The sequence below is a fragment of the Chrysemys picta genome, chromosome 19 (genome assembly GCF_011386835.1).
Source record: "Chrysemys picta bellii isolate R12L10 chromosome 19, ASM1138683v2, whole genome shotgun sequence".
Classification (NCBI taxonomy): domain Eukaryota; kingdom Metazoa; phylum Chordata; order Testudines; family Emydidae; genus Chrysemys; species Chrysemys picta.
The window spans coordinates 7,449,847-7,468,226 of record NC_088809.1 but is presented as its reverse complement, the minus strand read 5'-3'; the positions used below and the strand labels follow the sequence as shown (position 1 = coordinate 7,468,226).

Here is an 18,380-nt window from a genome sequence, read left to right as displayed (position 1 = left end):
TATTCAGGGCAATGAGCCATTAGGGAAAACAATAGGTCTTAGGAGAAACTTATCTATCACCTGGTGAGCCTTCTTGAGAAGGCTCCAGACAGCCTGTAAGTAATGCTGCTATGACTTAGCAAGGTATACAAGGGCTTGACTAGGCCACATGACTCTGGACTCCATCTTGGGATGTCCGTGTTTTTCCACAAACTGAGGTTTGGGACAAAGGGTTCCCGCCATATGCTCAAGCTAATAAGGCAGGACGTGACATCATCGGTGGTTCTTCACTCCTCACACAAGAAGATTCCTGGAAACACCTGAGGAACAAAGACTGAACTATGGGAAGTGCTAGACCCAGGCTAAAGGGATTTCGAACCTGTGTTTGAACACCTGGGGATTCCAAGCTGCAAAGCAAGGGTAGCTAGTGCCTTAAGAATCTTCAGCCTGCTTGTATCATCAGCCAGGGTGAGAATTTGCTAATTCATATCCTATCCTTCTAGTATCTTAGACTTAGTTTGCGTTTTTGTTTATTTACTAGGTAATCTGCTTTGATCTGTTTGCTATCTCTTATAATCACTTAAAATCTATCTTGTGTAGTTAATAAACTTGTTTTTGCTTTATCTAAACCAATGAGCTGGAGTGAAGTGCATGGGAAATCATAGCTCTCAGGGCAAAGGCTGTTGCATATTCCTCTCCACCTTGAGGAGTGGGGGGTGAACTCCATGAGCTTGCGCTGTACAGTTCCCTGTGCAGTGCAAGACAGTATAATTTTGGGTTTATGCTCCAGAGGGGGGATGTGCCTGGGGAGCTGAGAGTTACTTTGGCTTTAGCCTTTCTACTGTTGGTTCGTGAAGTGGCTAGTCAAAGAGCCTGCATATAATTGCAGCTGGGTGTGTCCCTACCTGTGTGAATGCTGGTGAAAGTGTAGGACTGGGAGTGGGTCTGCAGCTTGTCACAGCAGCAGAGTGAGAGAGGGAACCCAGGCTGGTGAATCAGAAGGCTCAGTGGTACCCCAGTCCCGGGGGCCCCCCGGAGGGAACCCGTCACACAAAGAATCAGGATTGGGAACTTTTACACTCATGGAATCAAAGTGGCAGTGGAGTGAAGGTAGTTACAGAGCATACAGCTAATCACTTACCTGCCCATGGCCACCTGATCGTTGGGGTCCAGCGAACTGGTTTTCCGTTCTATAAGTTCTCGAAGGAGCTAGAGGAGGGAAGAGAATAACCAAATGTAAAAGCACATTAAACACAGGTCAGCACTGAGTCTGAGATTTTCAAAGGAGCCTAAGGAAGTTGGGTGGAATTTGTGTGCCTCACAGCTTTAATTTTTTATTTTTATGTTTTAGAAACCCTGTCCACATACCAAAGGCATTATTGTTTTCTTAGCCACTGCTAGCTTTAAAAGACAGCAGGAATTTTGAGTGACGTGGCGGGGACTATGCTGAAAAAAGTACAATCAATAAAACAAAACCCAGTGGCAAAAGAGCAGGTGAATTCATATTAACCCCTTCTTTAGAAAAGAAAAAAAAAAACATGACTGGAGCATATAACTGAAGGCCATTAGGAAGACTTATTGTGCTACAGTTAATTTCAAATGGATCAATGACTAGTGCAGCATTCCCTTCATCATTTTATGATTAGTTTATCCCGCCTCATCGGTATCAACTGAGAAGGTCAGGCAGATATAAAGGGGAAGGATGCTGTAGCACACTGGATCAAACAGTCTCCCACCAATGGGTCGATGAACTGGTGATCTTAAGTCTAAATGAGTGGGATGGTGGTGGATCAGCCAGTGCTGGCCAGTAACTGAAAACGCCAAGCCATCCTGGAGAATTCAGCACCGTTTCTTAGGGGAGCTTAAGGAGTGAAGTAGGCTGAAGATGACAGGCCATGATCTGAGTTGGGCATCCAGGCACTCTCGTAATACAAACAGTGCAGTCCTAGGTGATGTATGAAGGTGCAGCTCATGGGAGCATAGGAACTGTCATACAAAATAAGATCAATAGCGGGTAGCGTAACCTGTCTGCCAGTTCCAGATGCGTCAGAGGAATCTTTCTCTCTCTGTGTATACGATAGATAGATAGATAGATAGATAGATAGATAGATAGATAGATAGATAGATAGATGTGTGAGTGAGTGTTTGGCCCTTATACTAGGCAAATATGCAAAAACATGCCCAAAACAGGAAGTTTATTTCTACCTACACTAGGGTGACCAGACAGCAAGTGTGAAAAATCAGGACGGGGGTGGGAAGGTAATAGGCACCTATATAAGACAAAGCCCCAAATATCAGGACTGACCCTATAAAATCGGGATATCTGGTCACCCTACCCTACACACAGACACCATTTTTATTTCATCTAATCCCATTGCAAATATTATTGTCTTGAATGGAATTGCACCCACTTAGAGAACTTGGTCCTATGCTAAGCAACTTCCCTCAGACTCCTTTTCCCTCCATGAGACCAGTGTATTGCAACATCTGGCTATCCAATGCCTCCCTTCATTTACAATTAGCAGTGATCTCGGAGGGGCTCCCACTGTCTGAACTGAAAGGAAGATATTGAGTGCAGGGCCAGCTCCAGGCACCAGCCCAGCAAGCAGGTGCTTGGGGCGGCCAAGGGGAAGGGGCGGCACGTCGGGCTCTTTCAGCGGCAATTCGGTGTCAGGTCCCTCAGTCCCTCTCGGAGGGAAGGACCTGCTGCCGAATTGCCGGCGAAGAAGAAAGCAGCGCGGTGGAGCTGCCGCGGATTGCGATCGCGGCTTTTTTTTTTTTTTCCCCCACGCAGCTTGGGGCGGCAAAAACCCTGGAGCCAGCCCTGATTGAGTGGCTTTTGGCAGGGGGGGGAAAAAATGGAACTGCAGAAAAAGTGGTGCTTCTACAATGAATTCTATACAAAATAAGAGTCACACCCTGGTAAGGCAATCACATTTGCTCTGAGGATCAGCAAGGCAGAATGCTTTACAGCCAGCATACAGATGCTAAAACAGGCTTTCCTATTTCCTTTCCAAGTTCTGGGGGAAACGGTTGGGTTTTATCTGTGTGTTTTCCTGCAGCCAGCAGGGTGTCGCATGCAGTCTTCTGGGATACCTGACCAATGTCTGTTTAACACCACAAGCGATATATTATATGCTGTATAGTTTGTGTACAGAACAAAAATAAATACAACGTGACCTCCCAACTTGCAGACTTCCCAAAATGTCACTGTTTCATTCATGGTGAATGAATCGAAGTACAGAGTTCCTGTTGTGATAACTGGGCCTACAAATGTACTCTAATTTGCACTTAACTGTAAAAAGTATGTGAAGGTTCATAAGATGTCACAATAACCTATAACAACAAATATTGATGGGAAAAAGAGACAGAGACTATCAACAAAAGGACCTACTGAGATGGTTCAAGGACTATGTCAAAATCATGCTTGGCAAAAACAGAAGATGTGGAACCAGAAATTAATGAACCAAAATTGGAGTGTCAGATATTAGGTCCAATTGGTGGACAAAATAATGAGGGGATGAGCTATCTACCCATCGCTCTCTTTTTGGGTTCATAAAGGAGGACACTTTGGGGGAGAAATAGAAAGAACAAATGGAAACTACTGATGAGAGCTTCATCATCATGGCTGTCACCCCCACTGTCTACTGGGACCATCTTTGTCCTCATCCTGAGGGACACCCTGACCAGTTCGGCCAAAAAGAGGTATCAAGATGACATCACTACCCCGACCAGCTTCAACAGAATCCCCAACACCACCTGAGATGAAACAGGATCAGACTTTAATAACAGCTGCAGCTCATCTCAACTAACATCTTCTCTTTTCCCCCAAAGGACAGATATCACCATCGTTGATACCATCTAAGAGATTGTCAGACCGGGGGGGGGGGGGGGGGGTGTTCGGGTTCCTTCTAAAACTCTCTCAACTTAACAGGAAAGGAAACAAGAAATTTTGTTAAAATGAAAGTCTTAATCAATACTTAACCTTCCAAATGCTTTAACTCTATTAGTTCTTTTCTGTATTTTTAATAAAAGAGTTGAAAGGATTTTTAATGGTGTTTGCACCATGGTAATAAACAGGCTGAGGTTTCTGTATACCAAACCCCAGGCCTTGTTTAACACCGTTTAATGATGGACAGTGACTGGCTTACGTTAACACCTTTGGCCCATATATTCCATCTAAATTAATACAACAGGCCCCATCTGAAACGGCATTTGAAACTCAAAAGAAACTGAAGCATCACAGAGTCTTTTTGTCTTTTGCAAAGATGTCTCAGGAGGGCTTCCCCTGCCTTGTACTTCTGCACAACAGGGACAGCTGGAATCCAGTGGCCAATTGAGGTACCATAACAATTGACAGAAAGATCTCCATTCATTTCAATCAGTGCCCCCCAAAGCCCTTGAGCGAAAGGTGGGGAGAAGTCACAGTGCTGGTGCAATGCTTACCATGCCCAAAGGAGTACATGCAGGCAAGGTGAAAGAATGAGAACATACCTGACCCCAGCTGGCAGCCAAAACTCTGGGGGCAAGAACTGTGCGACCATGATGCAACACCAAACAGATGGTGCAGCTTAGTACACTCCCCTCCACCCCCAAACACTACCATTTACAACAGCCTGCCTTAGACTCTGCTTCCAATCACCTCTGCACAGCTGTGACATGAAAAGATGTCCTCAAGTATTGCTCTATGTAAGAAACTAATGCACTATGTGGATTCCAATAGTACAGGCAAATCACTGAAATAAGCAGGTGAAAATCACCCCCTCTTCCAAAAAAAAAAAAAAAAGTGTTATAAATAGACTAGGCAGAATTTGATTTTTATTTTTTTAATATATTTTTGATGGATAATAATGTATGTTTATTTTTAGCATTTTTGATTATTTAAATTTTAACAGTTGTGGAAAATTATGAGGGGTAGTCAGACATTATTTAATGACAGCAGATATAGAGATTCAAAAAGTTAAAGCTTGATAACCATTAAAACACAAATTTGTCAACTTCACATGTCAAAATATACAAAGCAAATAGTCTTAAATCAAATTCTAACAAGTTCTCAAGCAGCATTTTTCTTACTTTGTCCATCTTTGAATTTCTATCATCATCGATGGAAATATTTCTGCGTTAGTTTGTGTATATACGATGAAATTAATGTTTACCAACATTTATTGATAAATATCTCCTGAGGGTTTTTTTTCTCTTTTAAATAAAGTAGAGACTTAAACAACAAAAGGAAGATTTATACCCCCACCTTCAAAAGTCACACATTTTATTGCGAAAGAGAAAAGATGACTCAAGCACAATTAAGAACACCTCCCGTGATGTTTTTTCATTTGCTTATATTTGGAGATTACCACCACAGCAATTACATTTAAAAATTCAGGGACCAGAGGCCACTGGTTTATTATCACTAGAAAACAGCAAGCTATTTCTCTGCCCTGTTTATCTGATTGATTCCCAACATCTTTCTGGCACACAATCTATCAGTTTATCTCTCCCACTTCATCACAGTCACTTCTGGCAGCTAAATACAAGATCCAAATCCAGTGTTACACAGACATACGACACAGTAAACCTATGTAACACTGCTACTCTGTAAACGGCTGCCCTTAAGGCTAAGCAAAAATGGGATCTTGGTTTCTAGTCAATATTCTGTCAGAAGCAAGGTGGGAGGGAGAGTTTTAAAAACAGGAAGAAATGGTGTGGCTACATTCCAGTGGTTTCTTCCTATTCTAGCAATGTCATGTTTACTGTCCCCACTTATCTTGGTTCTTTGACACAAGTGCATAGGAAAAGCTACTGGGTAGTGCTGGCAGAGACTGGGAGACTGCAGCCCAGTAATGCAATCAGCAGCTTTGAAGAATAAAAGGCAGTTTTCCTGTTCCGTCCCTTCTCCACTTACTACAATGAAAATTCACGATTCCTTCCTCATGTACAGTATCCACTTACTCACAGCCTGAAAAACGCTTATATGGACATTGCCCTTTCCAGCACACAGAAGTATAAATAATTGCAATGATCTATAGCATGGGAGCAACACAGACTAGTGGATAAAGTATGGGGAGCGAGTTATGCAACTTGGGTTCTAGTCCCAACTCTGACACCAATTCACTGTATAATCTTGGGAGAGTCACCTAACCTCTTTGTGCCTCAGGTTTCCCCATATGCAAACTGGGAATATAGATCACAAATACCTCACAAGGGCACTGTTTTTTAAGACAACCTTAGTTTGTATTGCGGGGAACTGGGGGATGATTTATCCTGACAGCGAGAGAAGAGAATTGCAGAAGCCCTCTTAAGCAATTAATAGTACCCACCCCTAAAACAGTATACTATATATGCAATTATGTAAATACACACACAGTACACACATCTACTTTATAATATACTTCCTACACATTTCCCATATTTATTTTTTTTACTCCAAATGGTTGAGGAACAGCTCCCAGAAGCACAGATACAAGCAGTGGTACAAACTAGTGAGTTATTTTAGGTTAATCAAAAGCATCATAACTACTGCAGGTGTAACCTATTTCATTGTAAAATCATCTCTATAGAGGTCCCATCATTACCCATTCATGATGATACTACCCGTTGAGAGTATCATACTGGATTGAAACACTGGTCCACCTCGCCCAGTATCCTGGCTATAACACTGCCAGAAGCAAGTGGTGGGGGAAGAATCCCCAAAATCAGGGCCGGCTCCAGGCACCAGCCCAGCAAGCAAGCGCTTGGGGTGACCAACGGAGAGGGGTGGCATGTCCGGCTCTTCGGCAGCGGGTCCCTCACTCCCTCTTGGAGCGAAGGACCCGCCGCCAAATTGCCGCCAAAGACTGAAGCGGCAGCGGTAGAGCAGATCGCGAGCACGGCTTTTTTTTTTTTTTTTTTTTCCCTTTTTTTCTTTTTGCTGCTTGGGGTGGCAAAAATCCTGGAGCCGCCCTGCCCAAAATGAACATCTTTGATAAATTACAGACCCTCACTGTAGTTATAACACGTCAAGTACATGCGAGTACACGTGTGACTGCATTGTGGATATCCTAAGAGCATCAAGGTAAGAAAGGCAGCAATTTATGGTAGAAGCTTTGAAAGCGTTGACAGGATCCCATCAATCGGATTCATGAGACACACACAATATATATTCTATTCATTACCTGCCCAATGTGCATGCTAACTTCTAAATCACTTACTGTTTAAACTTGCACTGAGCTCTGAATACATCTGTGGAGACGCCTTTGTTCCAAATTAGGATCCTAAAAGGCATGTTTATATATGAACACAAGATCTTGGAGGATAAATACACGTGTCACTACGTTGACAAATCTCAGGCAGGAAGAGTTTCTGAACCATCAGAAATCCAAGTTCTACTTAGAATGGACTCCACTAGTCAAAACATTAACTACAAACGCCTCCTCTCTAAAGTATTTCAGTTTTCATTACAAATGCTAACTTGCAGAAGACTGTCTGCACCCAAGTACATGGTACATAAACACAAGGGGATCGTCCAATTATTTATCAGCATAGCTTCCGCAATGGTTCTGTCATTGTTTGATTGCTAATATGCATAAGAAAAAAATTATTCCAGAAGTTGCCATATCTCCATGCTCTACTGCAGCAGTTCTCAAACTGTGGGTTGGGACCCCAAAGTGGGGTTGCCAGGGCTGCCTTAGATTTGCTGGGGCCGAAACCCGAGACCCACTGCCCGGGGCCAAAGCCCAAGGGCTTCAGCCCTAGACGGCGATGCTTGGGTTACAGGCCCCCTGCCTGGGGCTGAATCCCTTTGGCTTTGGGACTCTCACACACACACACACACCCCTGAGGCAGCGGGGCTTGGGCGGGCTCAGGCTCCGGTCCCTCCTCCTGGGATCAGTAATTTTTGTTCTCGGAAGGGGGTCACGAAGCAATGACATTTGAGGACCCCTGCTCTATTGTGTTGCTTTGTTGAAAGGTACAATGCCAACCCTCAGACATCCATCTGGACTCTTTGTATTTGCACCGAACCTAAGCAATCTCAAGAGGGAGATGTCTTCCAGAATCCTGAATGGATTAGATACACTATGGTCACAGTGGTGCTGTTAATCAACGTTGACTCCAGACTGCATTACTGCAGGGCACTCTATAAGGAGTTTCCCTGGCACAGAACACTGTTGCTTGCCTCCTAACTGGGATGGGACACTGAGTATATACCATTCCTGTGCAACCTCTTTGCTTCAGGGTGCAATACAAGGCAGTAGGTACAATCTATACATCTCTGAGCGGTCTGGGACCTGAATATTGGAGGAGGTGCCTTTGTCATGACAGGCAAGATCAGCTGGGTTACTTCTGCTGCCATATCCTGAGATTAAACTCAAAAACTGTGCAGCAAGACATCTGCAGCAGAGGGAACTCTTCCTTCTGGTGGCTCAGCAAATCCAGAGTTTGGTGGCTAAAAGGTGCAGCTGCAGCTACACCCAAGATAGACAACACAAGGTGCCTTTGTTCCTGCAGGCTTGTAACAGAATTTTTGACATGGTGGTGAGTGAGATGGATCCCTCCATTGGAGCTCTGGCCACAGATGCTCGCTAGACAGGACCGCAATGCTGCGGTGTGAGCATCAAGAGAATCCAGACTCTGCAGCAGTTGGGACACTGGTCACGGGGGTGTGGCTCTTCCATAAATTAACTGCATAAGAGCACTTGCTGTTGGAGTAAAGCAGGCATCTTTTTATCCCTTTGGGGTCTATTATTCTGCACAGAGAATCCCTCCCATTGGTGTTAATGGGGGAAAGTCGCATGCAACCACAGGAGGAGACTAAAGCTTGTAAACAGCAGCACCCATGGGCCAACAGGGGCCAACAGGCCCATGGGCAGTTCAGCCGTCAGTCAAGAAAGAGCGGTTTTCTTCACCTGGGAACTGAAGGTGAAATGTTCTTTCAGTGCAGGGCAACTGCAAGATTCAAGAGGTTGTGGGGGACAGAGAAGAGGGAAAGGAGAGAAAAAACCAGGGACAGGAGGGAAATTAGGAAATGGAAAATAAAAGCCATGAAGCATCTTATTACATCTAAATAGTGTGAGTCTTAAAGTTGAAGTTATAAATCATGCTAACAATGGTTACTAAAATCAAAGTGGATGTAGCCAGAGGCTACCACTGAAAAAGTCAGTCTAGACCTGCCTGGCTGCCTCTGGTCTTTAAGGATTTGATTCGTTTTTCTGCTTTCTAGTTCATAGTCTTGCATTCAGCCCATGCTCCAGAGGCAGGTAGGGCTCAGGATACACAATGAATGATCAATTCATTTACTGAATAAAGTAACACTATTTTTTCAGCACAAGACCTAAACCACTTCCAAAGCTGTAATATTTCATTAAGCCTGGTGATTCCAGCTAAAATTTATTAGTCAAAACAGAAAACTCTCATCAGACCCCATATATTCCATTAGGAGTGATCTATGGTGTCTCCCGATGTCTAATTATTAACTAGGAAGTGTAAGTAAATCACTATCAGCATTAAGCCCTGATGTGTGAAGACAGAATTGGAGTTAAGCAATATCAGCAGTAAAAGGGTTTGATTTGAATAATTTTCTTTTATCCACCCAACATCTCGCAACTCATTCTCCCCTTAACAAGTGAACAAAACTGTCCTTTTAAATGACCACCACCAAGTTCCATTTGTCAGTAAGAGCAATAGCTCTGAGCCCACCTAAATGCACCTTGCCTGTCCCAAAACAGCAGCAACCTGGAGGCTAGGCGTACATTTCATAGCTATAAAGGAGTGGAGTAAAGTCATCCACATGAACGTTATTTGCTTTTGCTGCCAGGTGGTGACCTTTACATGGTTAATGGCTATACCTGTGCATGTTAGAATTCAGGTCTGGTCTACACTAAACATTTAGGCCAACGTAAGGCAGCTTACGTTGACCCAATTATGTTAGTGCACACACTACAGCCTTGCCCCACTGATGTACGTGCCCTACCACTGACAAAATAATGCCACCTCCACGAGAGGCGTAGCGCTTATGTCCATGTAGTTAGGGCGATACAGTGTCTGTGTAGACACTGTGTTACTTACCTCAGCTGTTAGCTGTCTTGTGAATTTCACGGCTCCATGCTGTCAATTTCACGGCTCCAACTCTGGAGCCCTGAAACTGACAAGAAAGCCGGGCAGCTAGAGCCCAGCTGCTCCTGACTCCCCACTTCCAGCCGGGCTGCTGCCTGGAGGCTCCCCACTCCGGAAGCCAAGAATCTCAAGCAGCTGCACCCCCCACATACACTCCCAGCTGGGAGCGGGGAGCCGAGAGCCCAGGGGGCAGCTGGGGTATGGACAGGGAGCAGTGCAGAGCTCAGAGCCCTGGTTCTCAGCCCCCCACACTGCCCCACACAGATCAACTTAGAGCTGTAGTGCAGACATGCCCTTTGTAAAACTTCATGTTAAAATAGTGTTTTTCATCCAAGCACACCGCAAAGCAGTTGAAAGCCTTAATTAAAATTAGTAACACCCCCCTCCCCTTCCCCTTGAGCATTATGTGCCCTATGGGTAAATACAGGCACGAGAGGTCATGTGATTTGCCAAAGTTGATCTCAAGAGTTGGCGGTAGAGCCTGGAACAGAACCCAGAATTCTTGACCATGCTTCCACAAATCGGAAAATGTATCAGAATATAAGAGATCCCGAAATCCAAAATTGCTAACAAAATAGATAACCGAAATATGCACAGAGAAAAAAAAATTAAAGGTGAGATTTTCAAAAGCAGCCAGTGTTAGCCTTGCTCATCTCTCACCCAAGTCAATGTTAAAATTTCCACTGACTTCAGTGAGAGCCGTTGGGCCACCACCGAGAGCTTTCGAAAAAGTCACCCTTAAAACACAATGGAGAAAAATGTTATCCTGGTTACGCAAAAAAGATACTCTGCCAGAATGACAGGGAGTTAGAAAACACCATTAGGAGATTATTCAAGGACAACTGTGGCTCATGCCTGAGCACCCCTATACATAGGGCCTATGACTGTCTATCAAAACGAGCTTTGTTTCTAATGTTGTCCCTTATAGTCATTTTTGAGCATTATGCTACTGTATTTAAGTGTGACTGTAATAAGGATTTTTTTTTTAAATCCACCTATGTCTTACCTGATGTTTAATGATTAAACAGACCAGGTAGCTAAAACCTGCCATATTATCCGACAGGAACCAGTTTGGTTTATGTAGCTTGTTATCATTTGAAACATAATTGGGATGAAAAAAAGTGTTATTTTGTCTCCATTACAATTGAAATCCTTTGTAAAATTAGCAAAGGCACAGCAGGCATGCTTGTTATAAAATAAACGGGGCTTCAGACTGCTCTACATCAAAGCTGGCTGTCGTGTGTGTTAGTTGTTGTACCATCACCTTTCAATTCAATGAGAGGTGTATATGTAGAGGTGCAGCATGGTATTTCAATGTGGTTACTGTACTGGTTACTTTAAGGTGAAAGTCACTTTAGCCAGGTTAGGTTCCATGTATTAGTAATATCAAACAGGAGGTCTGCCAGCCAGTTAACACTCAACTGATAGAACGGTTAACTACACAGGACAATATAAGCAGCAGCATTTCACACCATGTTCACTGTTCTTAGTACAAAGGTAAGAACAGAGATTTTTGTTCAAATACACAGAAATCAGAAACAACTCCAACAAGCTGTACATACCCAAACCATGAGAAACTCTACCCTGGAACTTGGCAGCAAAGACCCACCTTTAACCAAAAACGTTGTTAGACTTTTCCAGAAGGACTCTATCTCATTTAAATGTAACCAGCTGCCCATGTATTTGTTAGTGGAGATTAAGCAGTTTTAACCAATCATTTTAAAGTTCCACTCTCTGTGTATCACTTTTGTTTTAACACAAAATCCTTCCAACAGCTCAAGAACTTCTTTTCTCCCTATCCCACAGAGCCACAATACACTGGAAAAGCTTTTTGTGTTTTGTTTTGTTTTGAATCAAACCAGGTAGAAAAGGGAAAGTTCTGTTCAGTTTCTCTTCCAAGTTAAGAAGTAATAATACCGACAAGCACAGCTCATCCTCATGCCTGCTAAGATTACATCAGAAAAAAGATGGAATAACATCCAGGAAAGTCCTGCTCTGAACTGAATATTGACAAACGTATGATAAACTACAGCGTCTGATCTGAATATTTCCTAATCTAGATTTTTTTCCTTCATTCTTTGGAAGGACATTATAGAGGTGAAAATCATATTTATTTTTTCCTTTATCTGTGCTACTAATACCACCCACAATTATTAAAAACTGCATAAATTGTGTAAATTAACATCTATTTTAAGGTTCTTTTAGTTTACTTTTTGCACTTCACTCTACTTGGACAGAAAAACTGAACTGTTCCTCTTTCAAGCTCCCATGCACTAGCACAATGCTCTTCGAGTTTCTAACAGTGATGGGAAAATTTTAGACCCATTGGTAACTATTATTATTTTTAAAAATCACCATGGAACTGTTTGCATTGGGTTTTCAGTAACCTATTTTGTAATGCAAAAACCTAAACTGTAGGACTAAACCACTTGACTATTTTTTTTTAAATATTCTATGGAAATTCAATTGTATATGGAAAAAAGGCTAACGATGCTGGGTTTCCGTTTTCTAATAACCCATTAGGAGAAGTTTCAAATCAAGCTTTAAAACGTGTTATTAACCATCTACTGAGCCATTTGAAAGATACATGCCTATGATAAGAGTATTGTATTGCCATTAACCTATGGGATGGTTCGAGACATCTCTTATTCACACAAAACTCTAAATGCATCTAATTAAAGCCACAAGATCAGCTGTCCATATTAATCACTCAACAGTTTAATTAAGGTAAACCAGCTTGTCAGAAAACTAGCCTTCTCTCTATTCTTCACCATTATTGACTTTTAATAGTTCACTGGATTAGTAATTACTTGTTTATGGCATTATCAAATACCTGTGAGACAAAAAGAAAAAACACAGTATGTGACCAGGAACAGTTTTAAACATACCCTTAGTTGGAACCTGAGGATAAATTTATGTCGTCAAATTAAGTTTTTTTAAAAAAGCCAGACTGTTACGATTTAAATCACTCTACAACCCAGAAGGAAAGTAAACTGAGCCAGAAACATCCTAATGAGTGTTTGAGATCTGGAAGCTGTTTTGTCACAAACTCAGATTAAATAGTTCTTTTGGATAAAAACTAGACATGAACAGGAGGTTTAGTGAGATAAACACTTAACTTATTTTTATATGCATTGTTAAAATACAGACATTGAGCATCTGTTACACTGGATCATGTAGACAAGTACACTAAGGACAATAATACTAGGAAGGTAGTTAACACATGCAGATGCAAAGCTTTCTGTGGAGAAAATAAAAGAAACCTTTGATGATCTCAAAGCACTTTACAAACTAACTATGAGTAGGTGAGGGATATAAAGATCCATGGCCCAAATCCTCAAAGGTATTTAGGCACCAAACTCAGGGGTTAGATACCTAAATACCTTTCAGCAGCTGGGCCTATATGCCAAACGATAAAATGCATCCATCTCTAGGGTGGAAGAACACAGCAGATGTTTAACAGTTTAGGACAAGTGCCCCTGAAACAGTACTAACTAACAGGCATCTAATGACCTGCCACTATCACTGGCTGAAGACCTTAGGTTTTCCTTAGAGTCTCCCATCCAACAATCACAGCACAAGATAATATGGCTCCAGGCCATTATGAGAGGCAGTGCCAAACAGTTTAACTGAAACTGGAGGGAGGGTGGGAATAACAGCTATGTATATTATTAATTTTCCCTAGGCATACCTGCTGCCATCAGTGACGAACATTTGTTCTGGGCAGAGTTGCTACCAGTGGAACACTTAGCATATGAACATTAACCTAATTCCTGTTAGAGATAAACCAATTTCAGCTCTCTCCTCTTCTAGGGGAGTATTTCATCCTAATAATAAAATCTCCACTGTGGCATGTTAGATTAGCAGCACTCTGGTAGCAGGCTGGATTTTTAAGTCTTAATGCTGCAATATCTGTAAGGGATTCTACATAAACATGGCTTTTTAAAAAACAAACCAAAAAAAAAGTAGTTTTTTGCCTTAAAACGGTATGTGAAATGGGGTTCAACATCCCTTGCTCTAAGTAATCAGGATCTTTTTAAAGCTGCTTAATTATTCTCCTCTGGCGTAGCCTAAATAAAGGAGTTCGGTCCCACGTCTCTCTCATGGCTGTACATTACAACTCAATGTGGGTCACCAGCATAAAAATCATTATGAGACAGCGAAAGGCTTGTCTGCTTGCAAAACAACCGAGCAAACATGGAGGAAGCGGGGTGAACGGATGAAACACAAATTGTTGAGTCCTGAATCCTAAAATTCCACCTGCCCTGCAAGGTGAATTCCACTGTATGCCACTGAGGGCTTGTAAAAGACGAGACTGCTTTCCCACAGGAGCTGTGGAATCTTAAGATTCCAGGACCGTAACCTATAACAATACAGTATGTATATTTATACTGTCTCAACTCCGCTTTAGTCACTGACTTGTGAGCCTAATGTCCTTCCTATGACTGAAGACAGGGGGAAATAACTTGCACTTGAACTTGTATTTGACCCTTAATAAACATAATACGTAACTAAAGTGCAATATTATAATAAAATGGCATTTAAAAAATAGGGAGTCTTAATAGCTTAGTTATAAATTTAAATAATTAAAAAACACTGAAATGAGCAAGGTCAGACTTTTAGAGGTGCTGAGCTACCACAATCATCATTTAGAGTTGTGGGCGCTCGTTACTTCTGAAATATCAGGTCCTTTTTTATATTTTATTTACACGCACACACGCATGCGCTTACGTATGACCCGCTGGAAAGAAACCACATTCATTGTATTGTCACGGGTCTATTGGAATACATTCTACCCCTTCTGAATGCAACACTCAGCTCCAGCTCACTACCCTGACAAATAAAGGAAAGCACTTTATGAAACCAATTTAATTGGGAGGTGACAGAAAACATACAGCCATTTTCTTTAGCCTTATCACTGAATTGGCTTCAGCTCCAATCTCTGCCAAATCCCACTCAACAGAAGAAATTAACCAGGTCAGCGGAACAGGTGCTACGCTGTGTCTGTCAAGGGGCTGGCATCCCCACAATTACTTGCACACAATGAAGCGGTAATCTTTACAGATCATCTCTCCCAATAAGCATATTGGGGAGGAGAGGAGAGGAGAGAAGGGTGGAAGGGAGGGAGGGAGAAGGGGAGAAAGGAAAAAAAAAAAAGCAAGAAAGGAAAATGAATGTGTCGCTGCCTCGCGGCTCAGCAGATGTCTGTGCGTGATGTACGAGGCTAGGATAAGCTGTCGTAGCCTGCTGCCAAAGAGTGGTAAGTGATTAAAGCCTCCACAGTCCTAAGCACCATATTTAGAGTCTATGGGGTTTCAAGAGTTGCACCCATTCCTTGCTGTGCCGCCAGATGTTGTCGATTGGTCCCCGTTCCTATTCGCTGTGTGCGGGCGGCAGCAGTTGGTACAGCAAGTAATGCAATCTGGAATGTTTCCGGAGATGCCGTACATTAAACGAGTGTCACCCATCATTCACCTCTACAGAACGCTGAAACAACTCCAATTTGCTGCCACTTCCCTCTTGGGAAATGGCCAAGATACAGTTGTTCCTGGCAGCCCCATTTGTTTTACTCAGGTGTTCCTCTTCCCTCAATGACCTCTATTAGTTTAAGTTTTAATTTAGATTAACCCCAGCACCCCAATTAACCAGTGAGGGGAAAAGCTAAAATGTGACTAGTCATAATTCTGAAATCAGAATGTATCGAAGTTAAAATTATTAGTAAGGAGGAAGGGCCATTCGACTACTGCAATTTTTCTTTAAAAACTTAACATTTCAGGGCCAAGAAAACCCCCACAGTACAGGCCTAAGGTTTGCCAGTCGGGGCTATTTCTCGCTGTTCATTTCGGTATTTTATTATGCTGATTTAATCTGCAATATCCTCTTGTTGCACACTTGGACTCCTGAAGATGGGAACAGATCTGTTTGCATCTCAGAATTATCTCACACCAATATTCAGCACTAACATCACAGATCTGGCCCTCCAATCACTGCTACTCAACAGCCCCCTTCTGCATTTGAAAGTGTGCAGAGGGATCCAATCTCCAGTGCAGGAGTTGCTGAGTCCCTCCCTGCCATGGAAATGCTGTTCAACTCACCCCAGGGCTAGGACGGATGCTCGTATCGTAACACACAGTCCTGGGAATCAAAAGATACAGGTTCAATTCCCTGCTCTGCCACCTGCGTCCTGTGTAACCTTGAACAGGTTGCTTACCAGGTGAGATGTTCAAAAGCGTTTAGCTTTGTCCTAACTCTGCTCCCATAGAAGTCAATAATAAAACTCCCATTGATGGTAATAGTAGCAGACTTAGAACAACGCTGAGGACTCCTGAAAAAATCACCCCCTTAAAATTTCTCAGTGCTCTTCCAATCTGTAAAATGTTGACAATAAGTACCTACTTTGCAAATGTTTTCATTCTGTTTGGTAGCCCAGGACATGTATTGGAAAAGTCTACTAGTCTAGTTGAATTAGTTATCAGGCCCTAAAAATCACATATTTCCACCTCCCTTCTCCATACTCCAATTGTCGTATGATTTTACCTGCTGATCTAATGAGCTTCTCTAGTTAAGATTTTCAGGTTTCTAATAATAGAACGGCATTTGTTTAGTCCTGATGTTAAAACCATCTCTGGATCCTTGGACCAGCAATATTTTTTTGGGCACTGGTCCAGGACTTAATTTAGCAAATCACTTCAAAGCACTGTAATTTCCAGTATGCATTTTATGTGGCTGACATTATCATTTGCTAACTGAATTACAAACACAATGATCGCCCCAGTCTGCAGCCGCCAGAGTACTGCGTGTAGTCTCCCTGCCTCAGTATGGAAAGCGCTTTGGGAGCCCAGCAGCACTTTCAATCTTCACGCCGATTAGACAGGTTTTATGTTTGGATGAGGGTAACTAATGTACCATTGAGCAACTTCAAAAATTTTATTTGTGATGGGGCTTTCCCACCCACATAAGCATTTGTTTTTTCTTTAAAATATTCAGCAGTAGAAACTCCTGTGATTTCCTCTTTGTAAGCAATAATCACCAGTGAGAACTACAGAGATTGGTCTGATTCAGCAAGCCTGATTCACATGGGTACAGTAGTTTCAATGAAGTCCATAAGACTGCTCCCCATGAGGCAGGACTGAAGGATTGACAGATAAAGTCTTGCATAGCGATTTCAGAGTTAAAACCTTTGGACATCATGAAACAAGGATAATAGGTAGAGATTACAGATGTCCAGTCAAGCAACTAACATGGTGTTTCTCTAAGAGGAATCTTTGGGCAGAAGAACTTACTGCTGAGAATTTACTGCATTAACTTCAGAAATACTAAAAGCCAACTTGAGCCATGAGACAGAGAAAAGATTTCCAGAGACCCACCTGGTGGTAAAAGTCATCGTCATCAAAGATCTCCTCATCCAGGTCTTTTAGGTGCGTGTTGGATTTGGCTTGAGGGACGACCTCCTGGAACAGCAGAGAGAATGTCTATAAGCCCACATGTGCCTATGCTTTGGGCAGCACCCAGACATGGTATCATACCTTAAAACAAGTCTAACACACTTCTGGTGGATTTGGGCAGTGAACTTCCCTAATCCATATTTTCAGCACCTTATGTTCTTCAATATGTACAGCCTTGGGACCCATTAGAACAAGATCTAGATGTATTAGGCTGTAGAAAGGACTCTATGGAGAAGTGGTAGAAGCCCCATTTTTAATTCAACTTGACAAAAAAATGAGTAAGCGTACAACAGGGAGCTATCGCGGATTAATAATGGTTTGGATGAAAGGACTCAATGGGCCTTTTCCATCTCCGACCTCAATGACACCATGTAAAGCTCACAAACATTTGAAAGCATGGTGGAATGGTGAACACCTTCCATTACAGGAAGTTTTTAAGCATTTGATTATTTATAAGGATAGGATTAAAGGACTTCTAAAACATGGGAAGGAAATGGAAAAAGACTGCCAACACAGAACTGGTTTTATGATTCCCTATGAAACAAGCACAACCTGCATATGATATCTCTGACACATTGCTGTACTTAAATGTAGTTGTGCCTCAACGCATATATGGGCCTATATTTTAAATGTAGTGGGGAAAATATTTTTGCAAGTGCAATAATTCTACGTTAATTTTTACAGCTGAGTGTTTACTATTCCTTAAATACTAAGTTGATGTAGACACTTAGAATATTTTGCAGGTGAAATGCAATGTGATTCTTGGTTCCAACTTCCTGGTCAAGAGCTTTAAACCCCATTATTTGGACCAAATTTTGCAGTTGCTTCTTTATAACGCAGAATACAGGCTATGTGACAGAACTGACACCT

General features: G+C 42.3%; 1 protein-coding gene across 1 annotated transcript in view; it reads right to left on the bottom strand.

The window, feature by feature from the left end:
• Window positions 1–18,380, bottom strand: part of AATF (apoptosis antagonizing transcription factor) — an 82,840-nt gene that overhangs the window by 28,778 nt on the left and 35,682 nt on the right. Inside the window, exons 8-9 of the mRNA XM_008178827.4 lie at window positions 17,433–17,516; window positions 1,121–1,188 (exon numbers count right to left, since the gene is read on the bottom strand). Coding sequence (XP_008177049.2) covers window positions 1,121–1,188; window positions 17,433–17,516 — 152 coding nt within the window. The remainder of the gene's footprint in view (window positions 1–1,120; window positions 1,189–17,432; window positions 17,517–18,380) is intronic.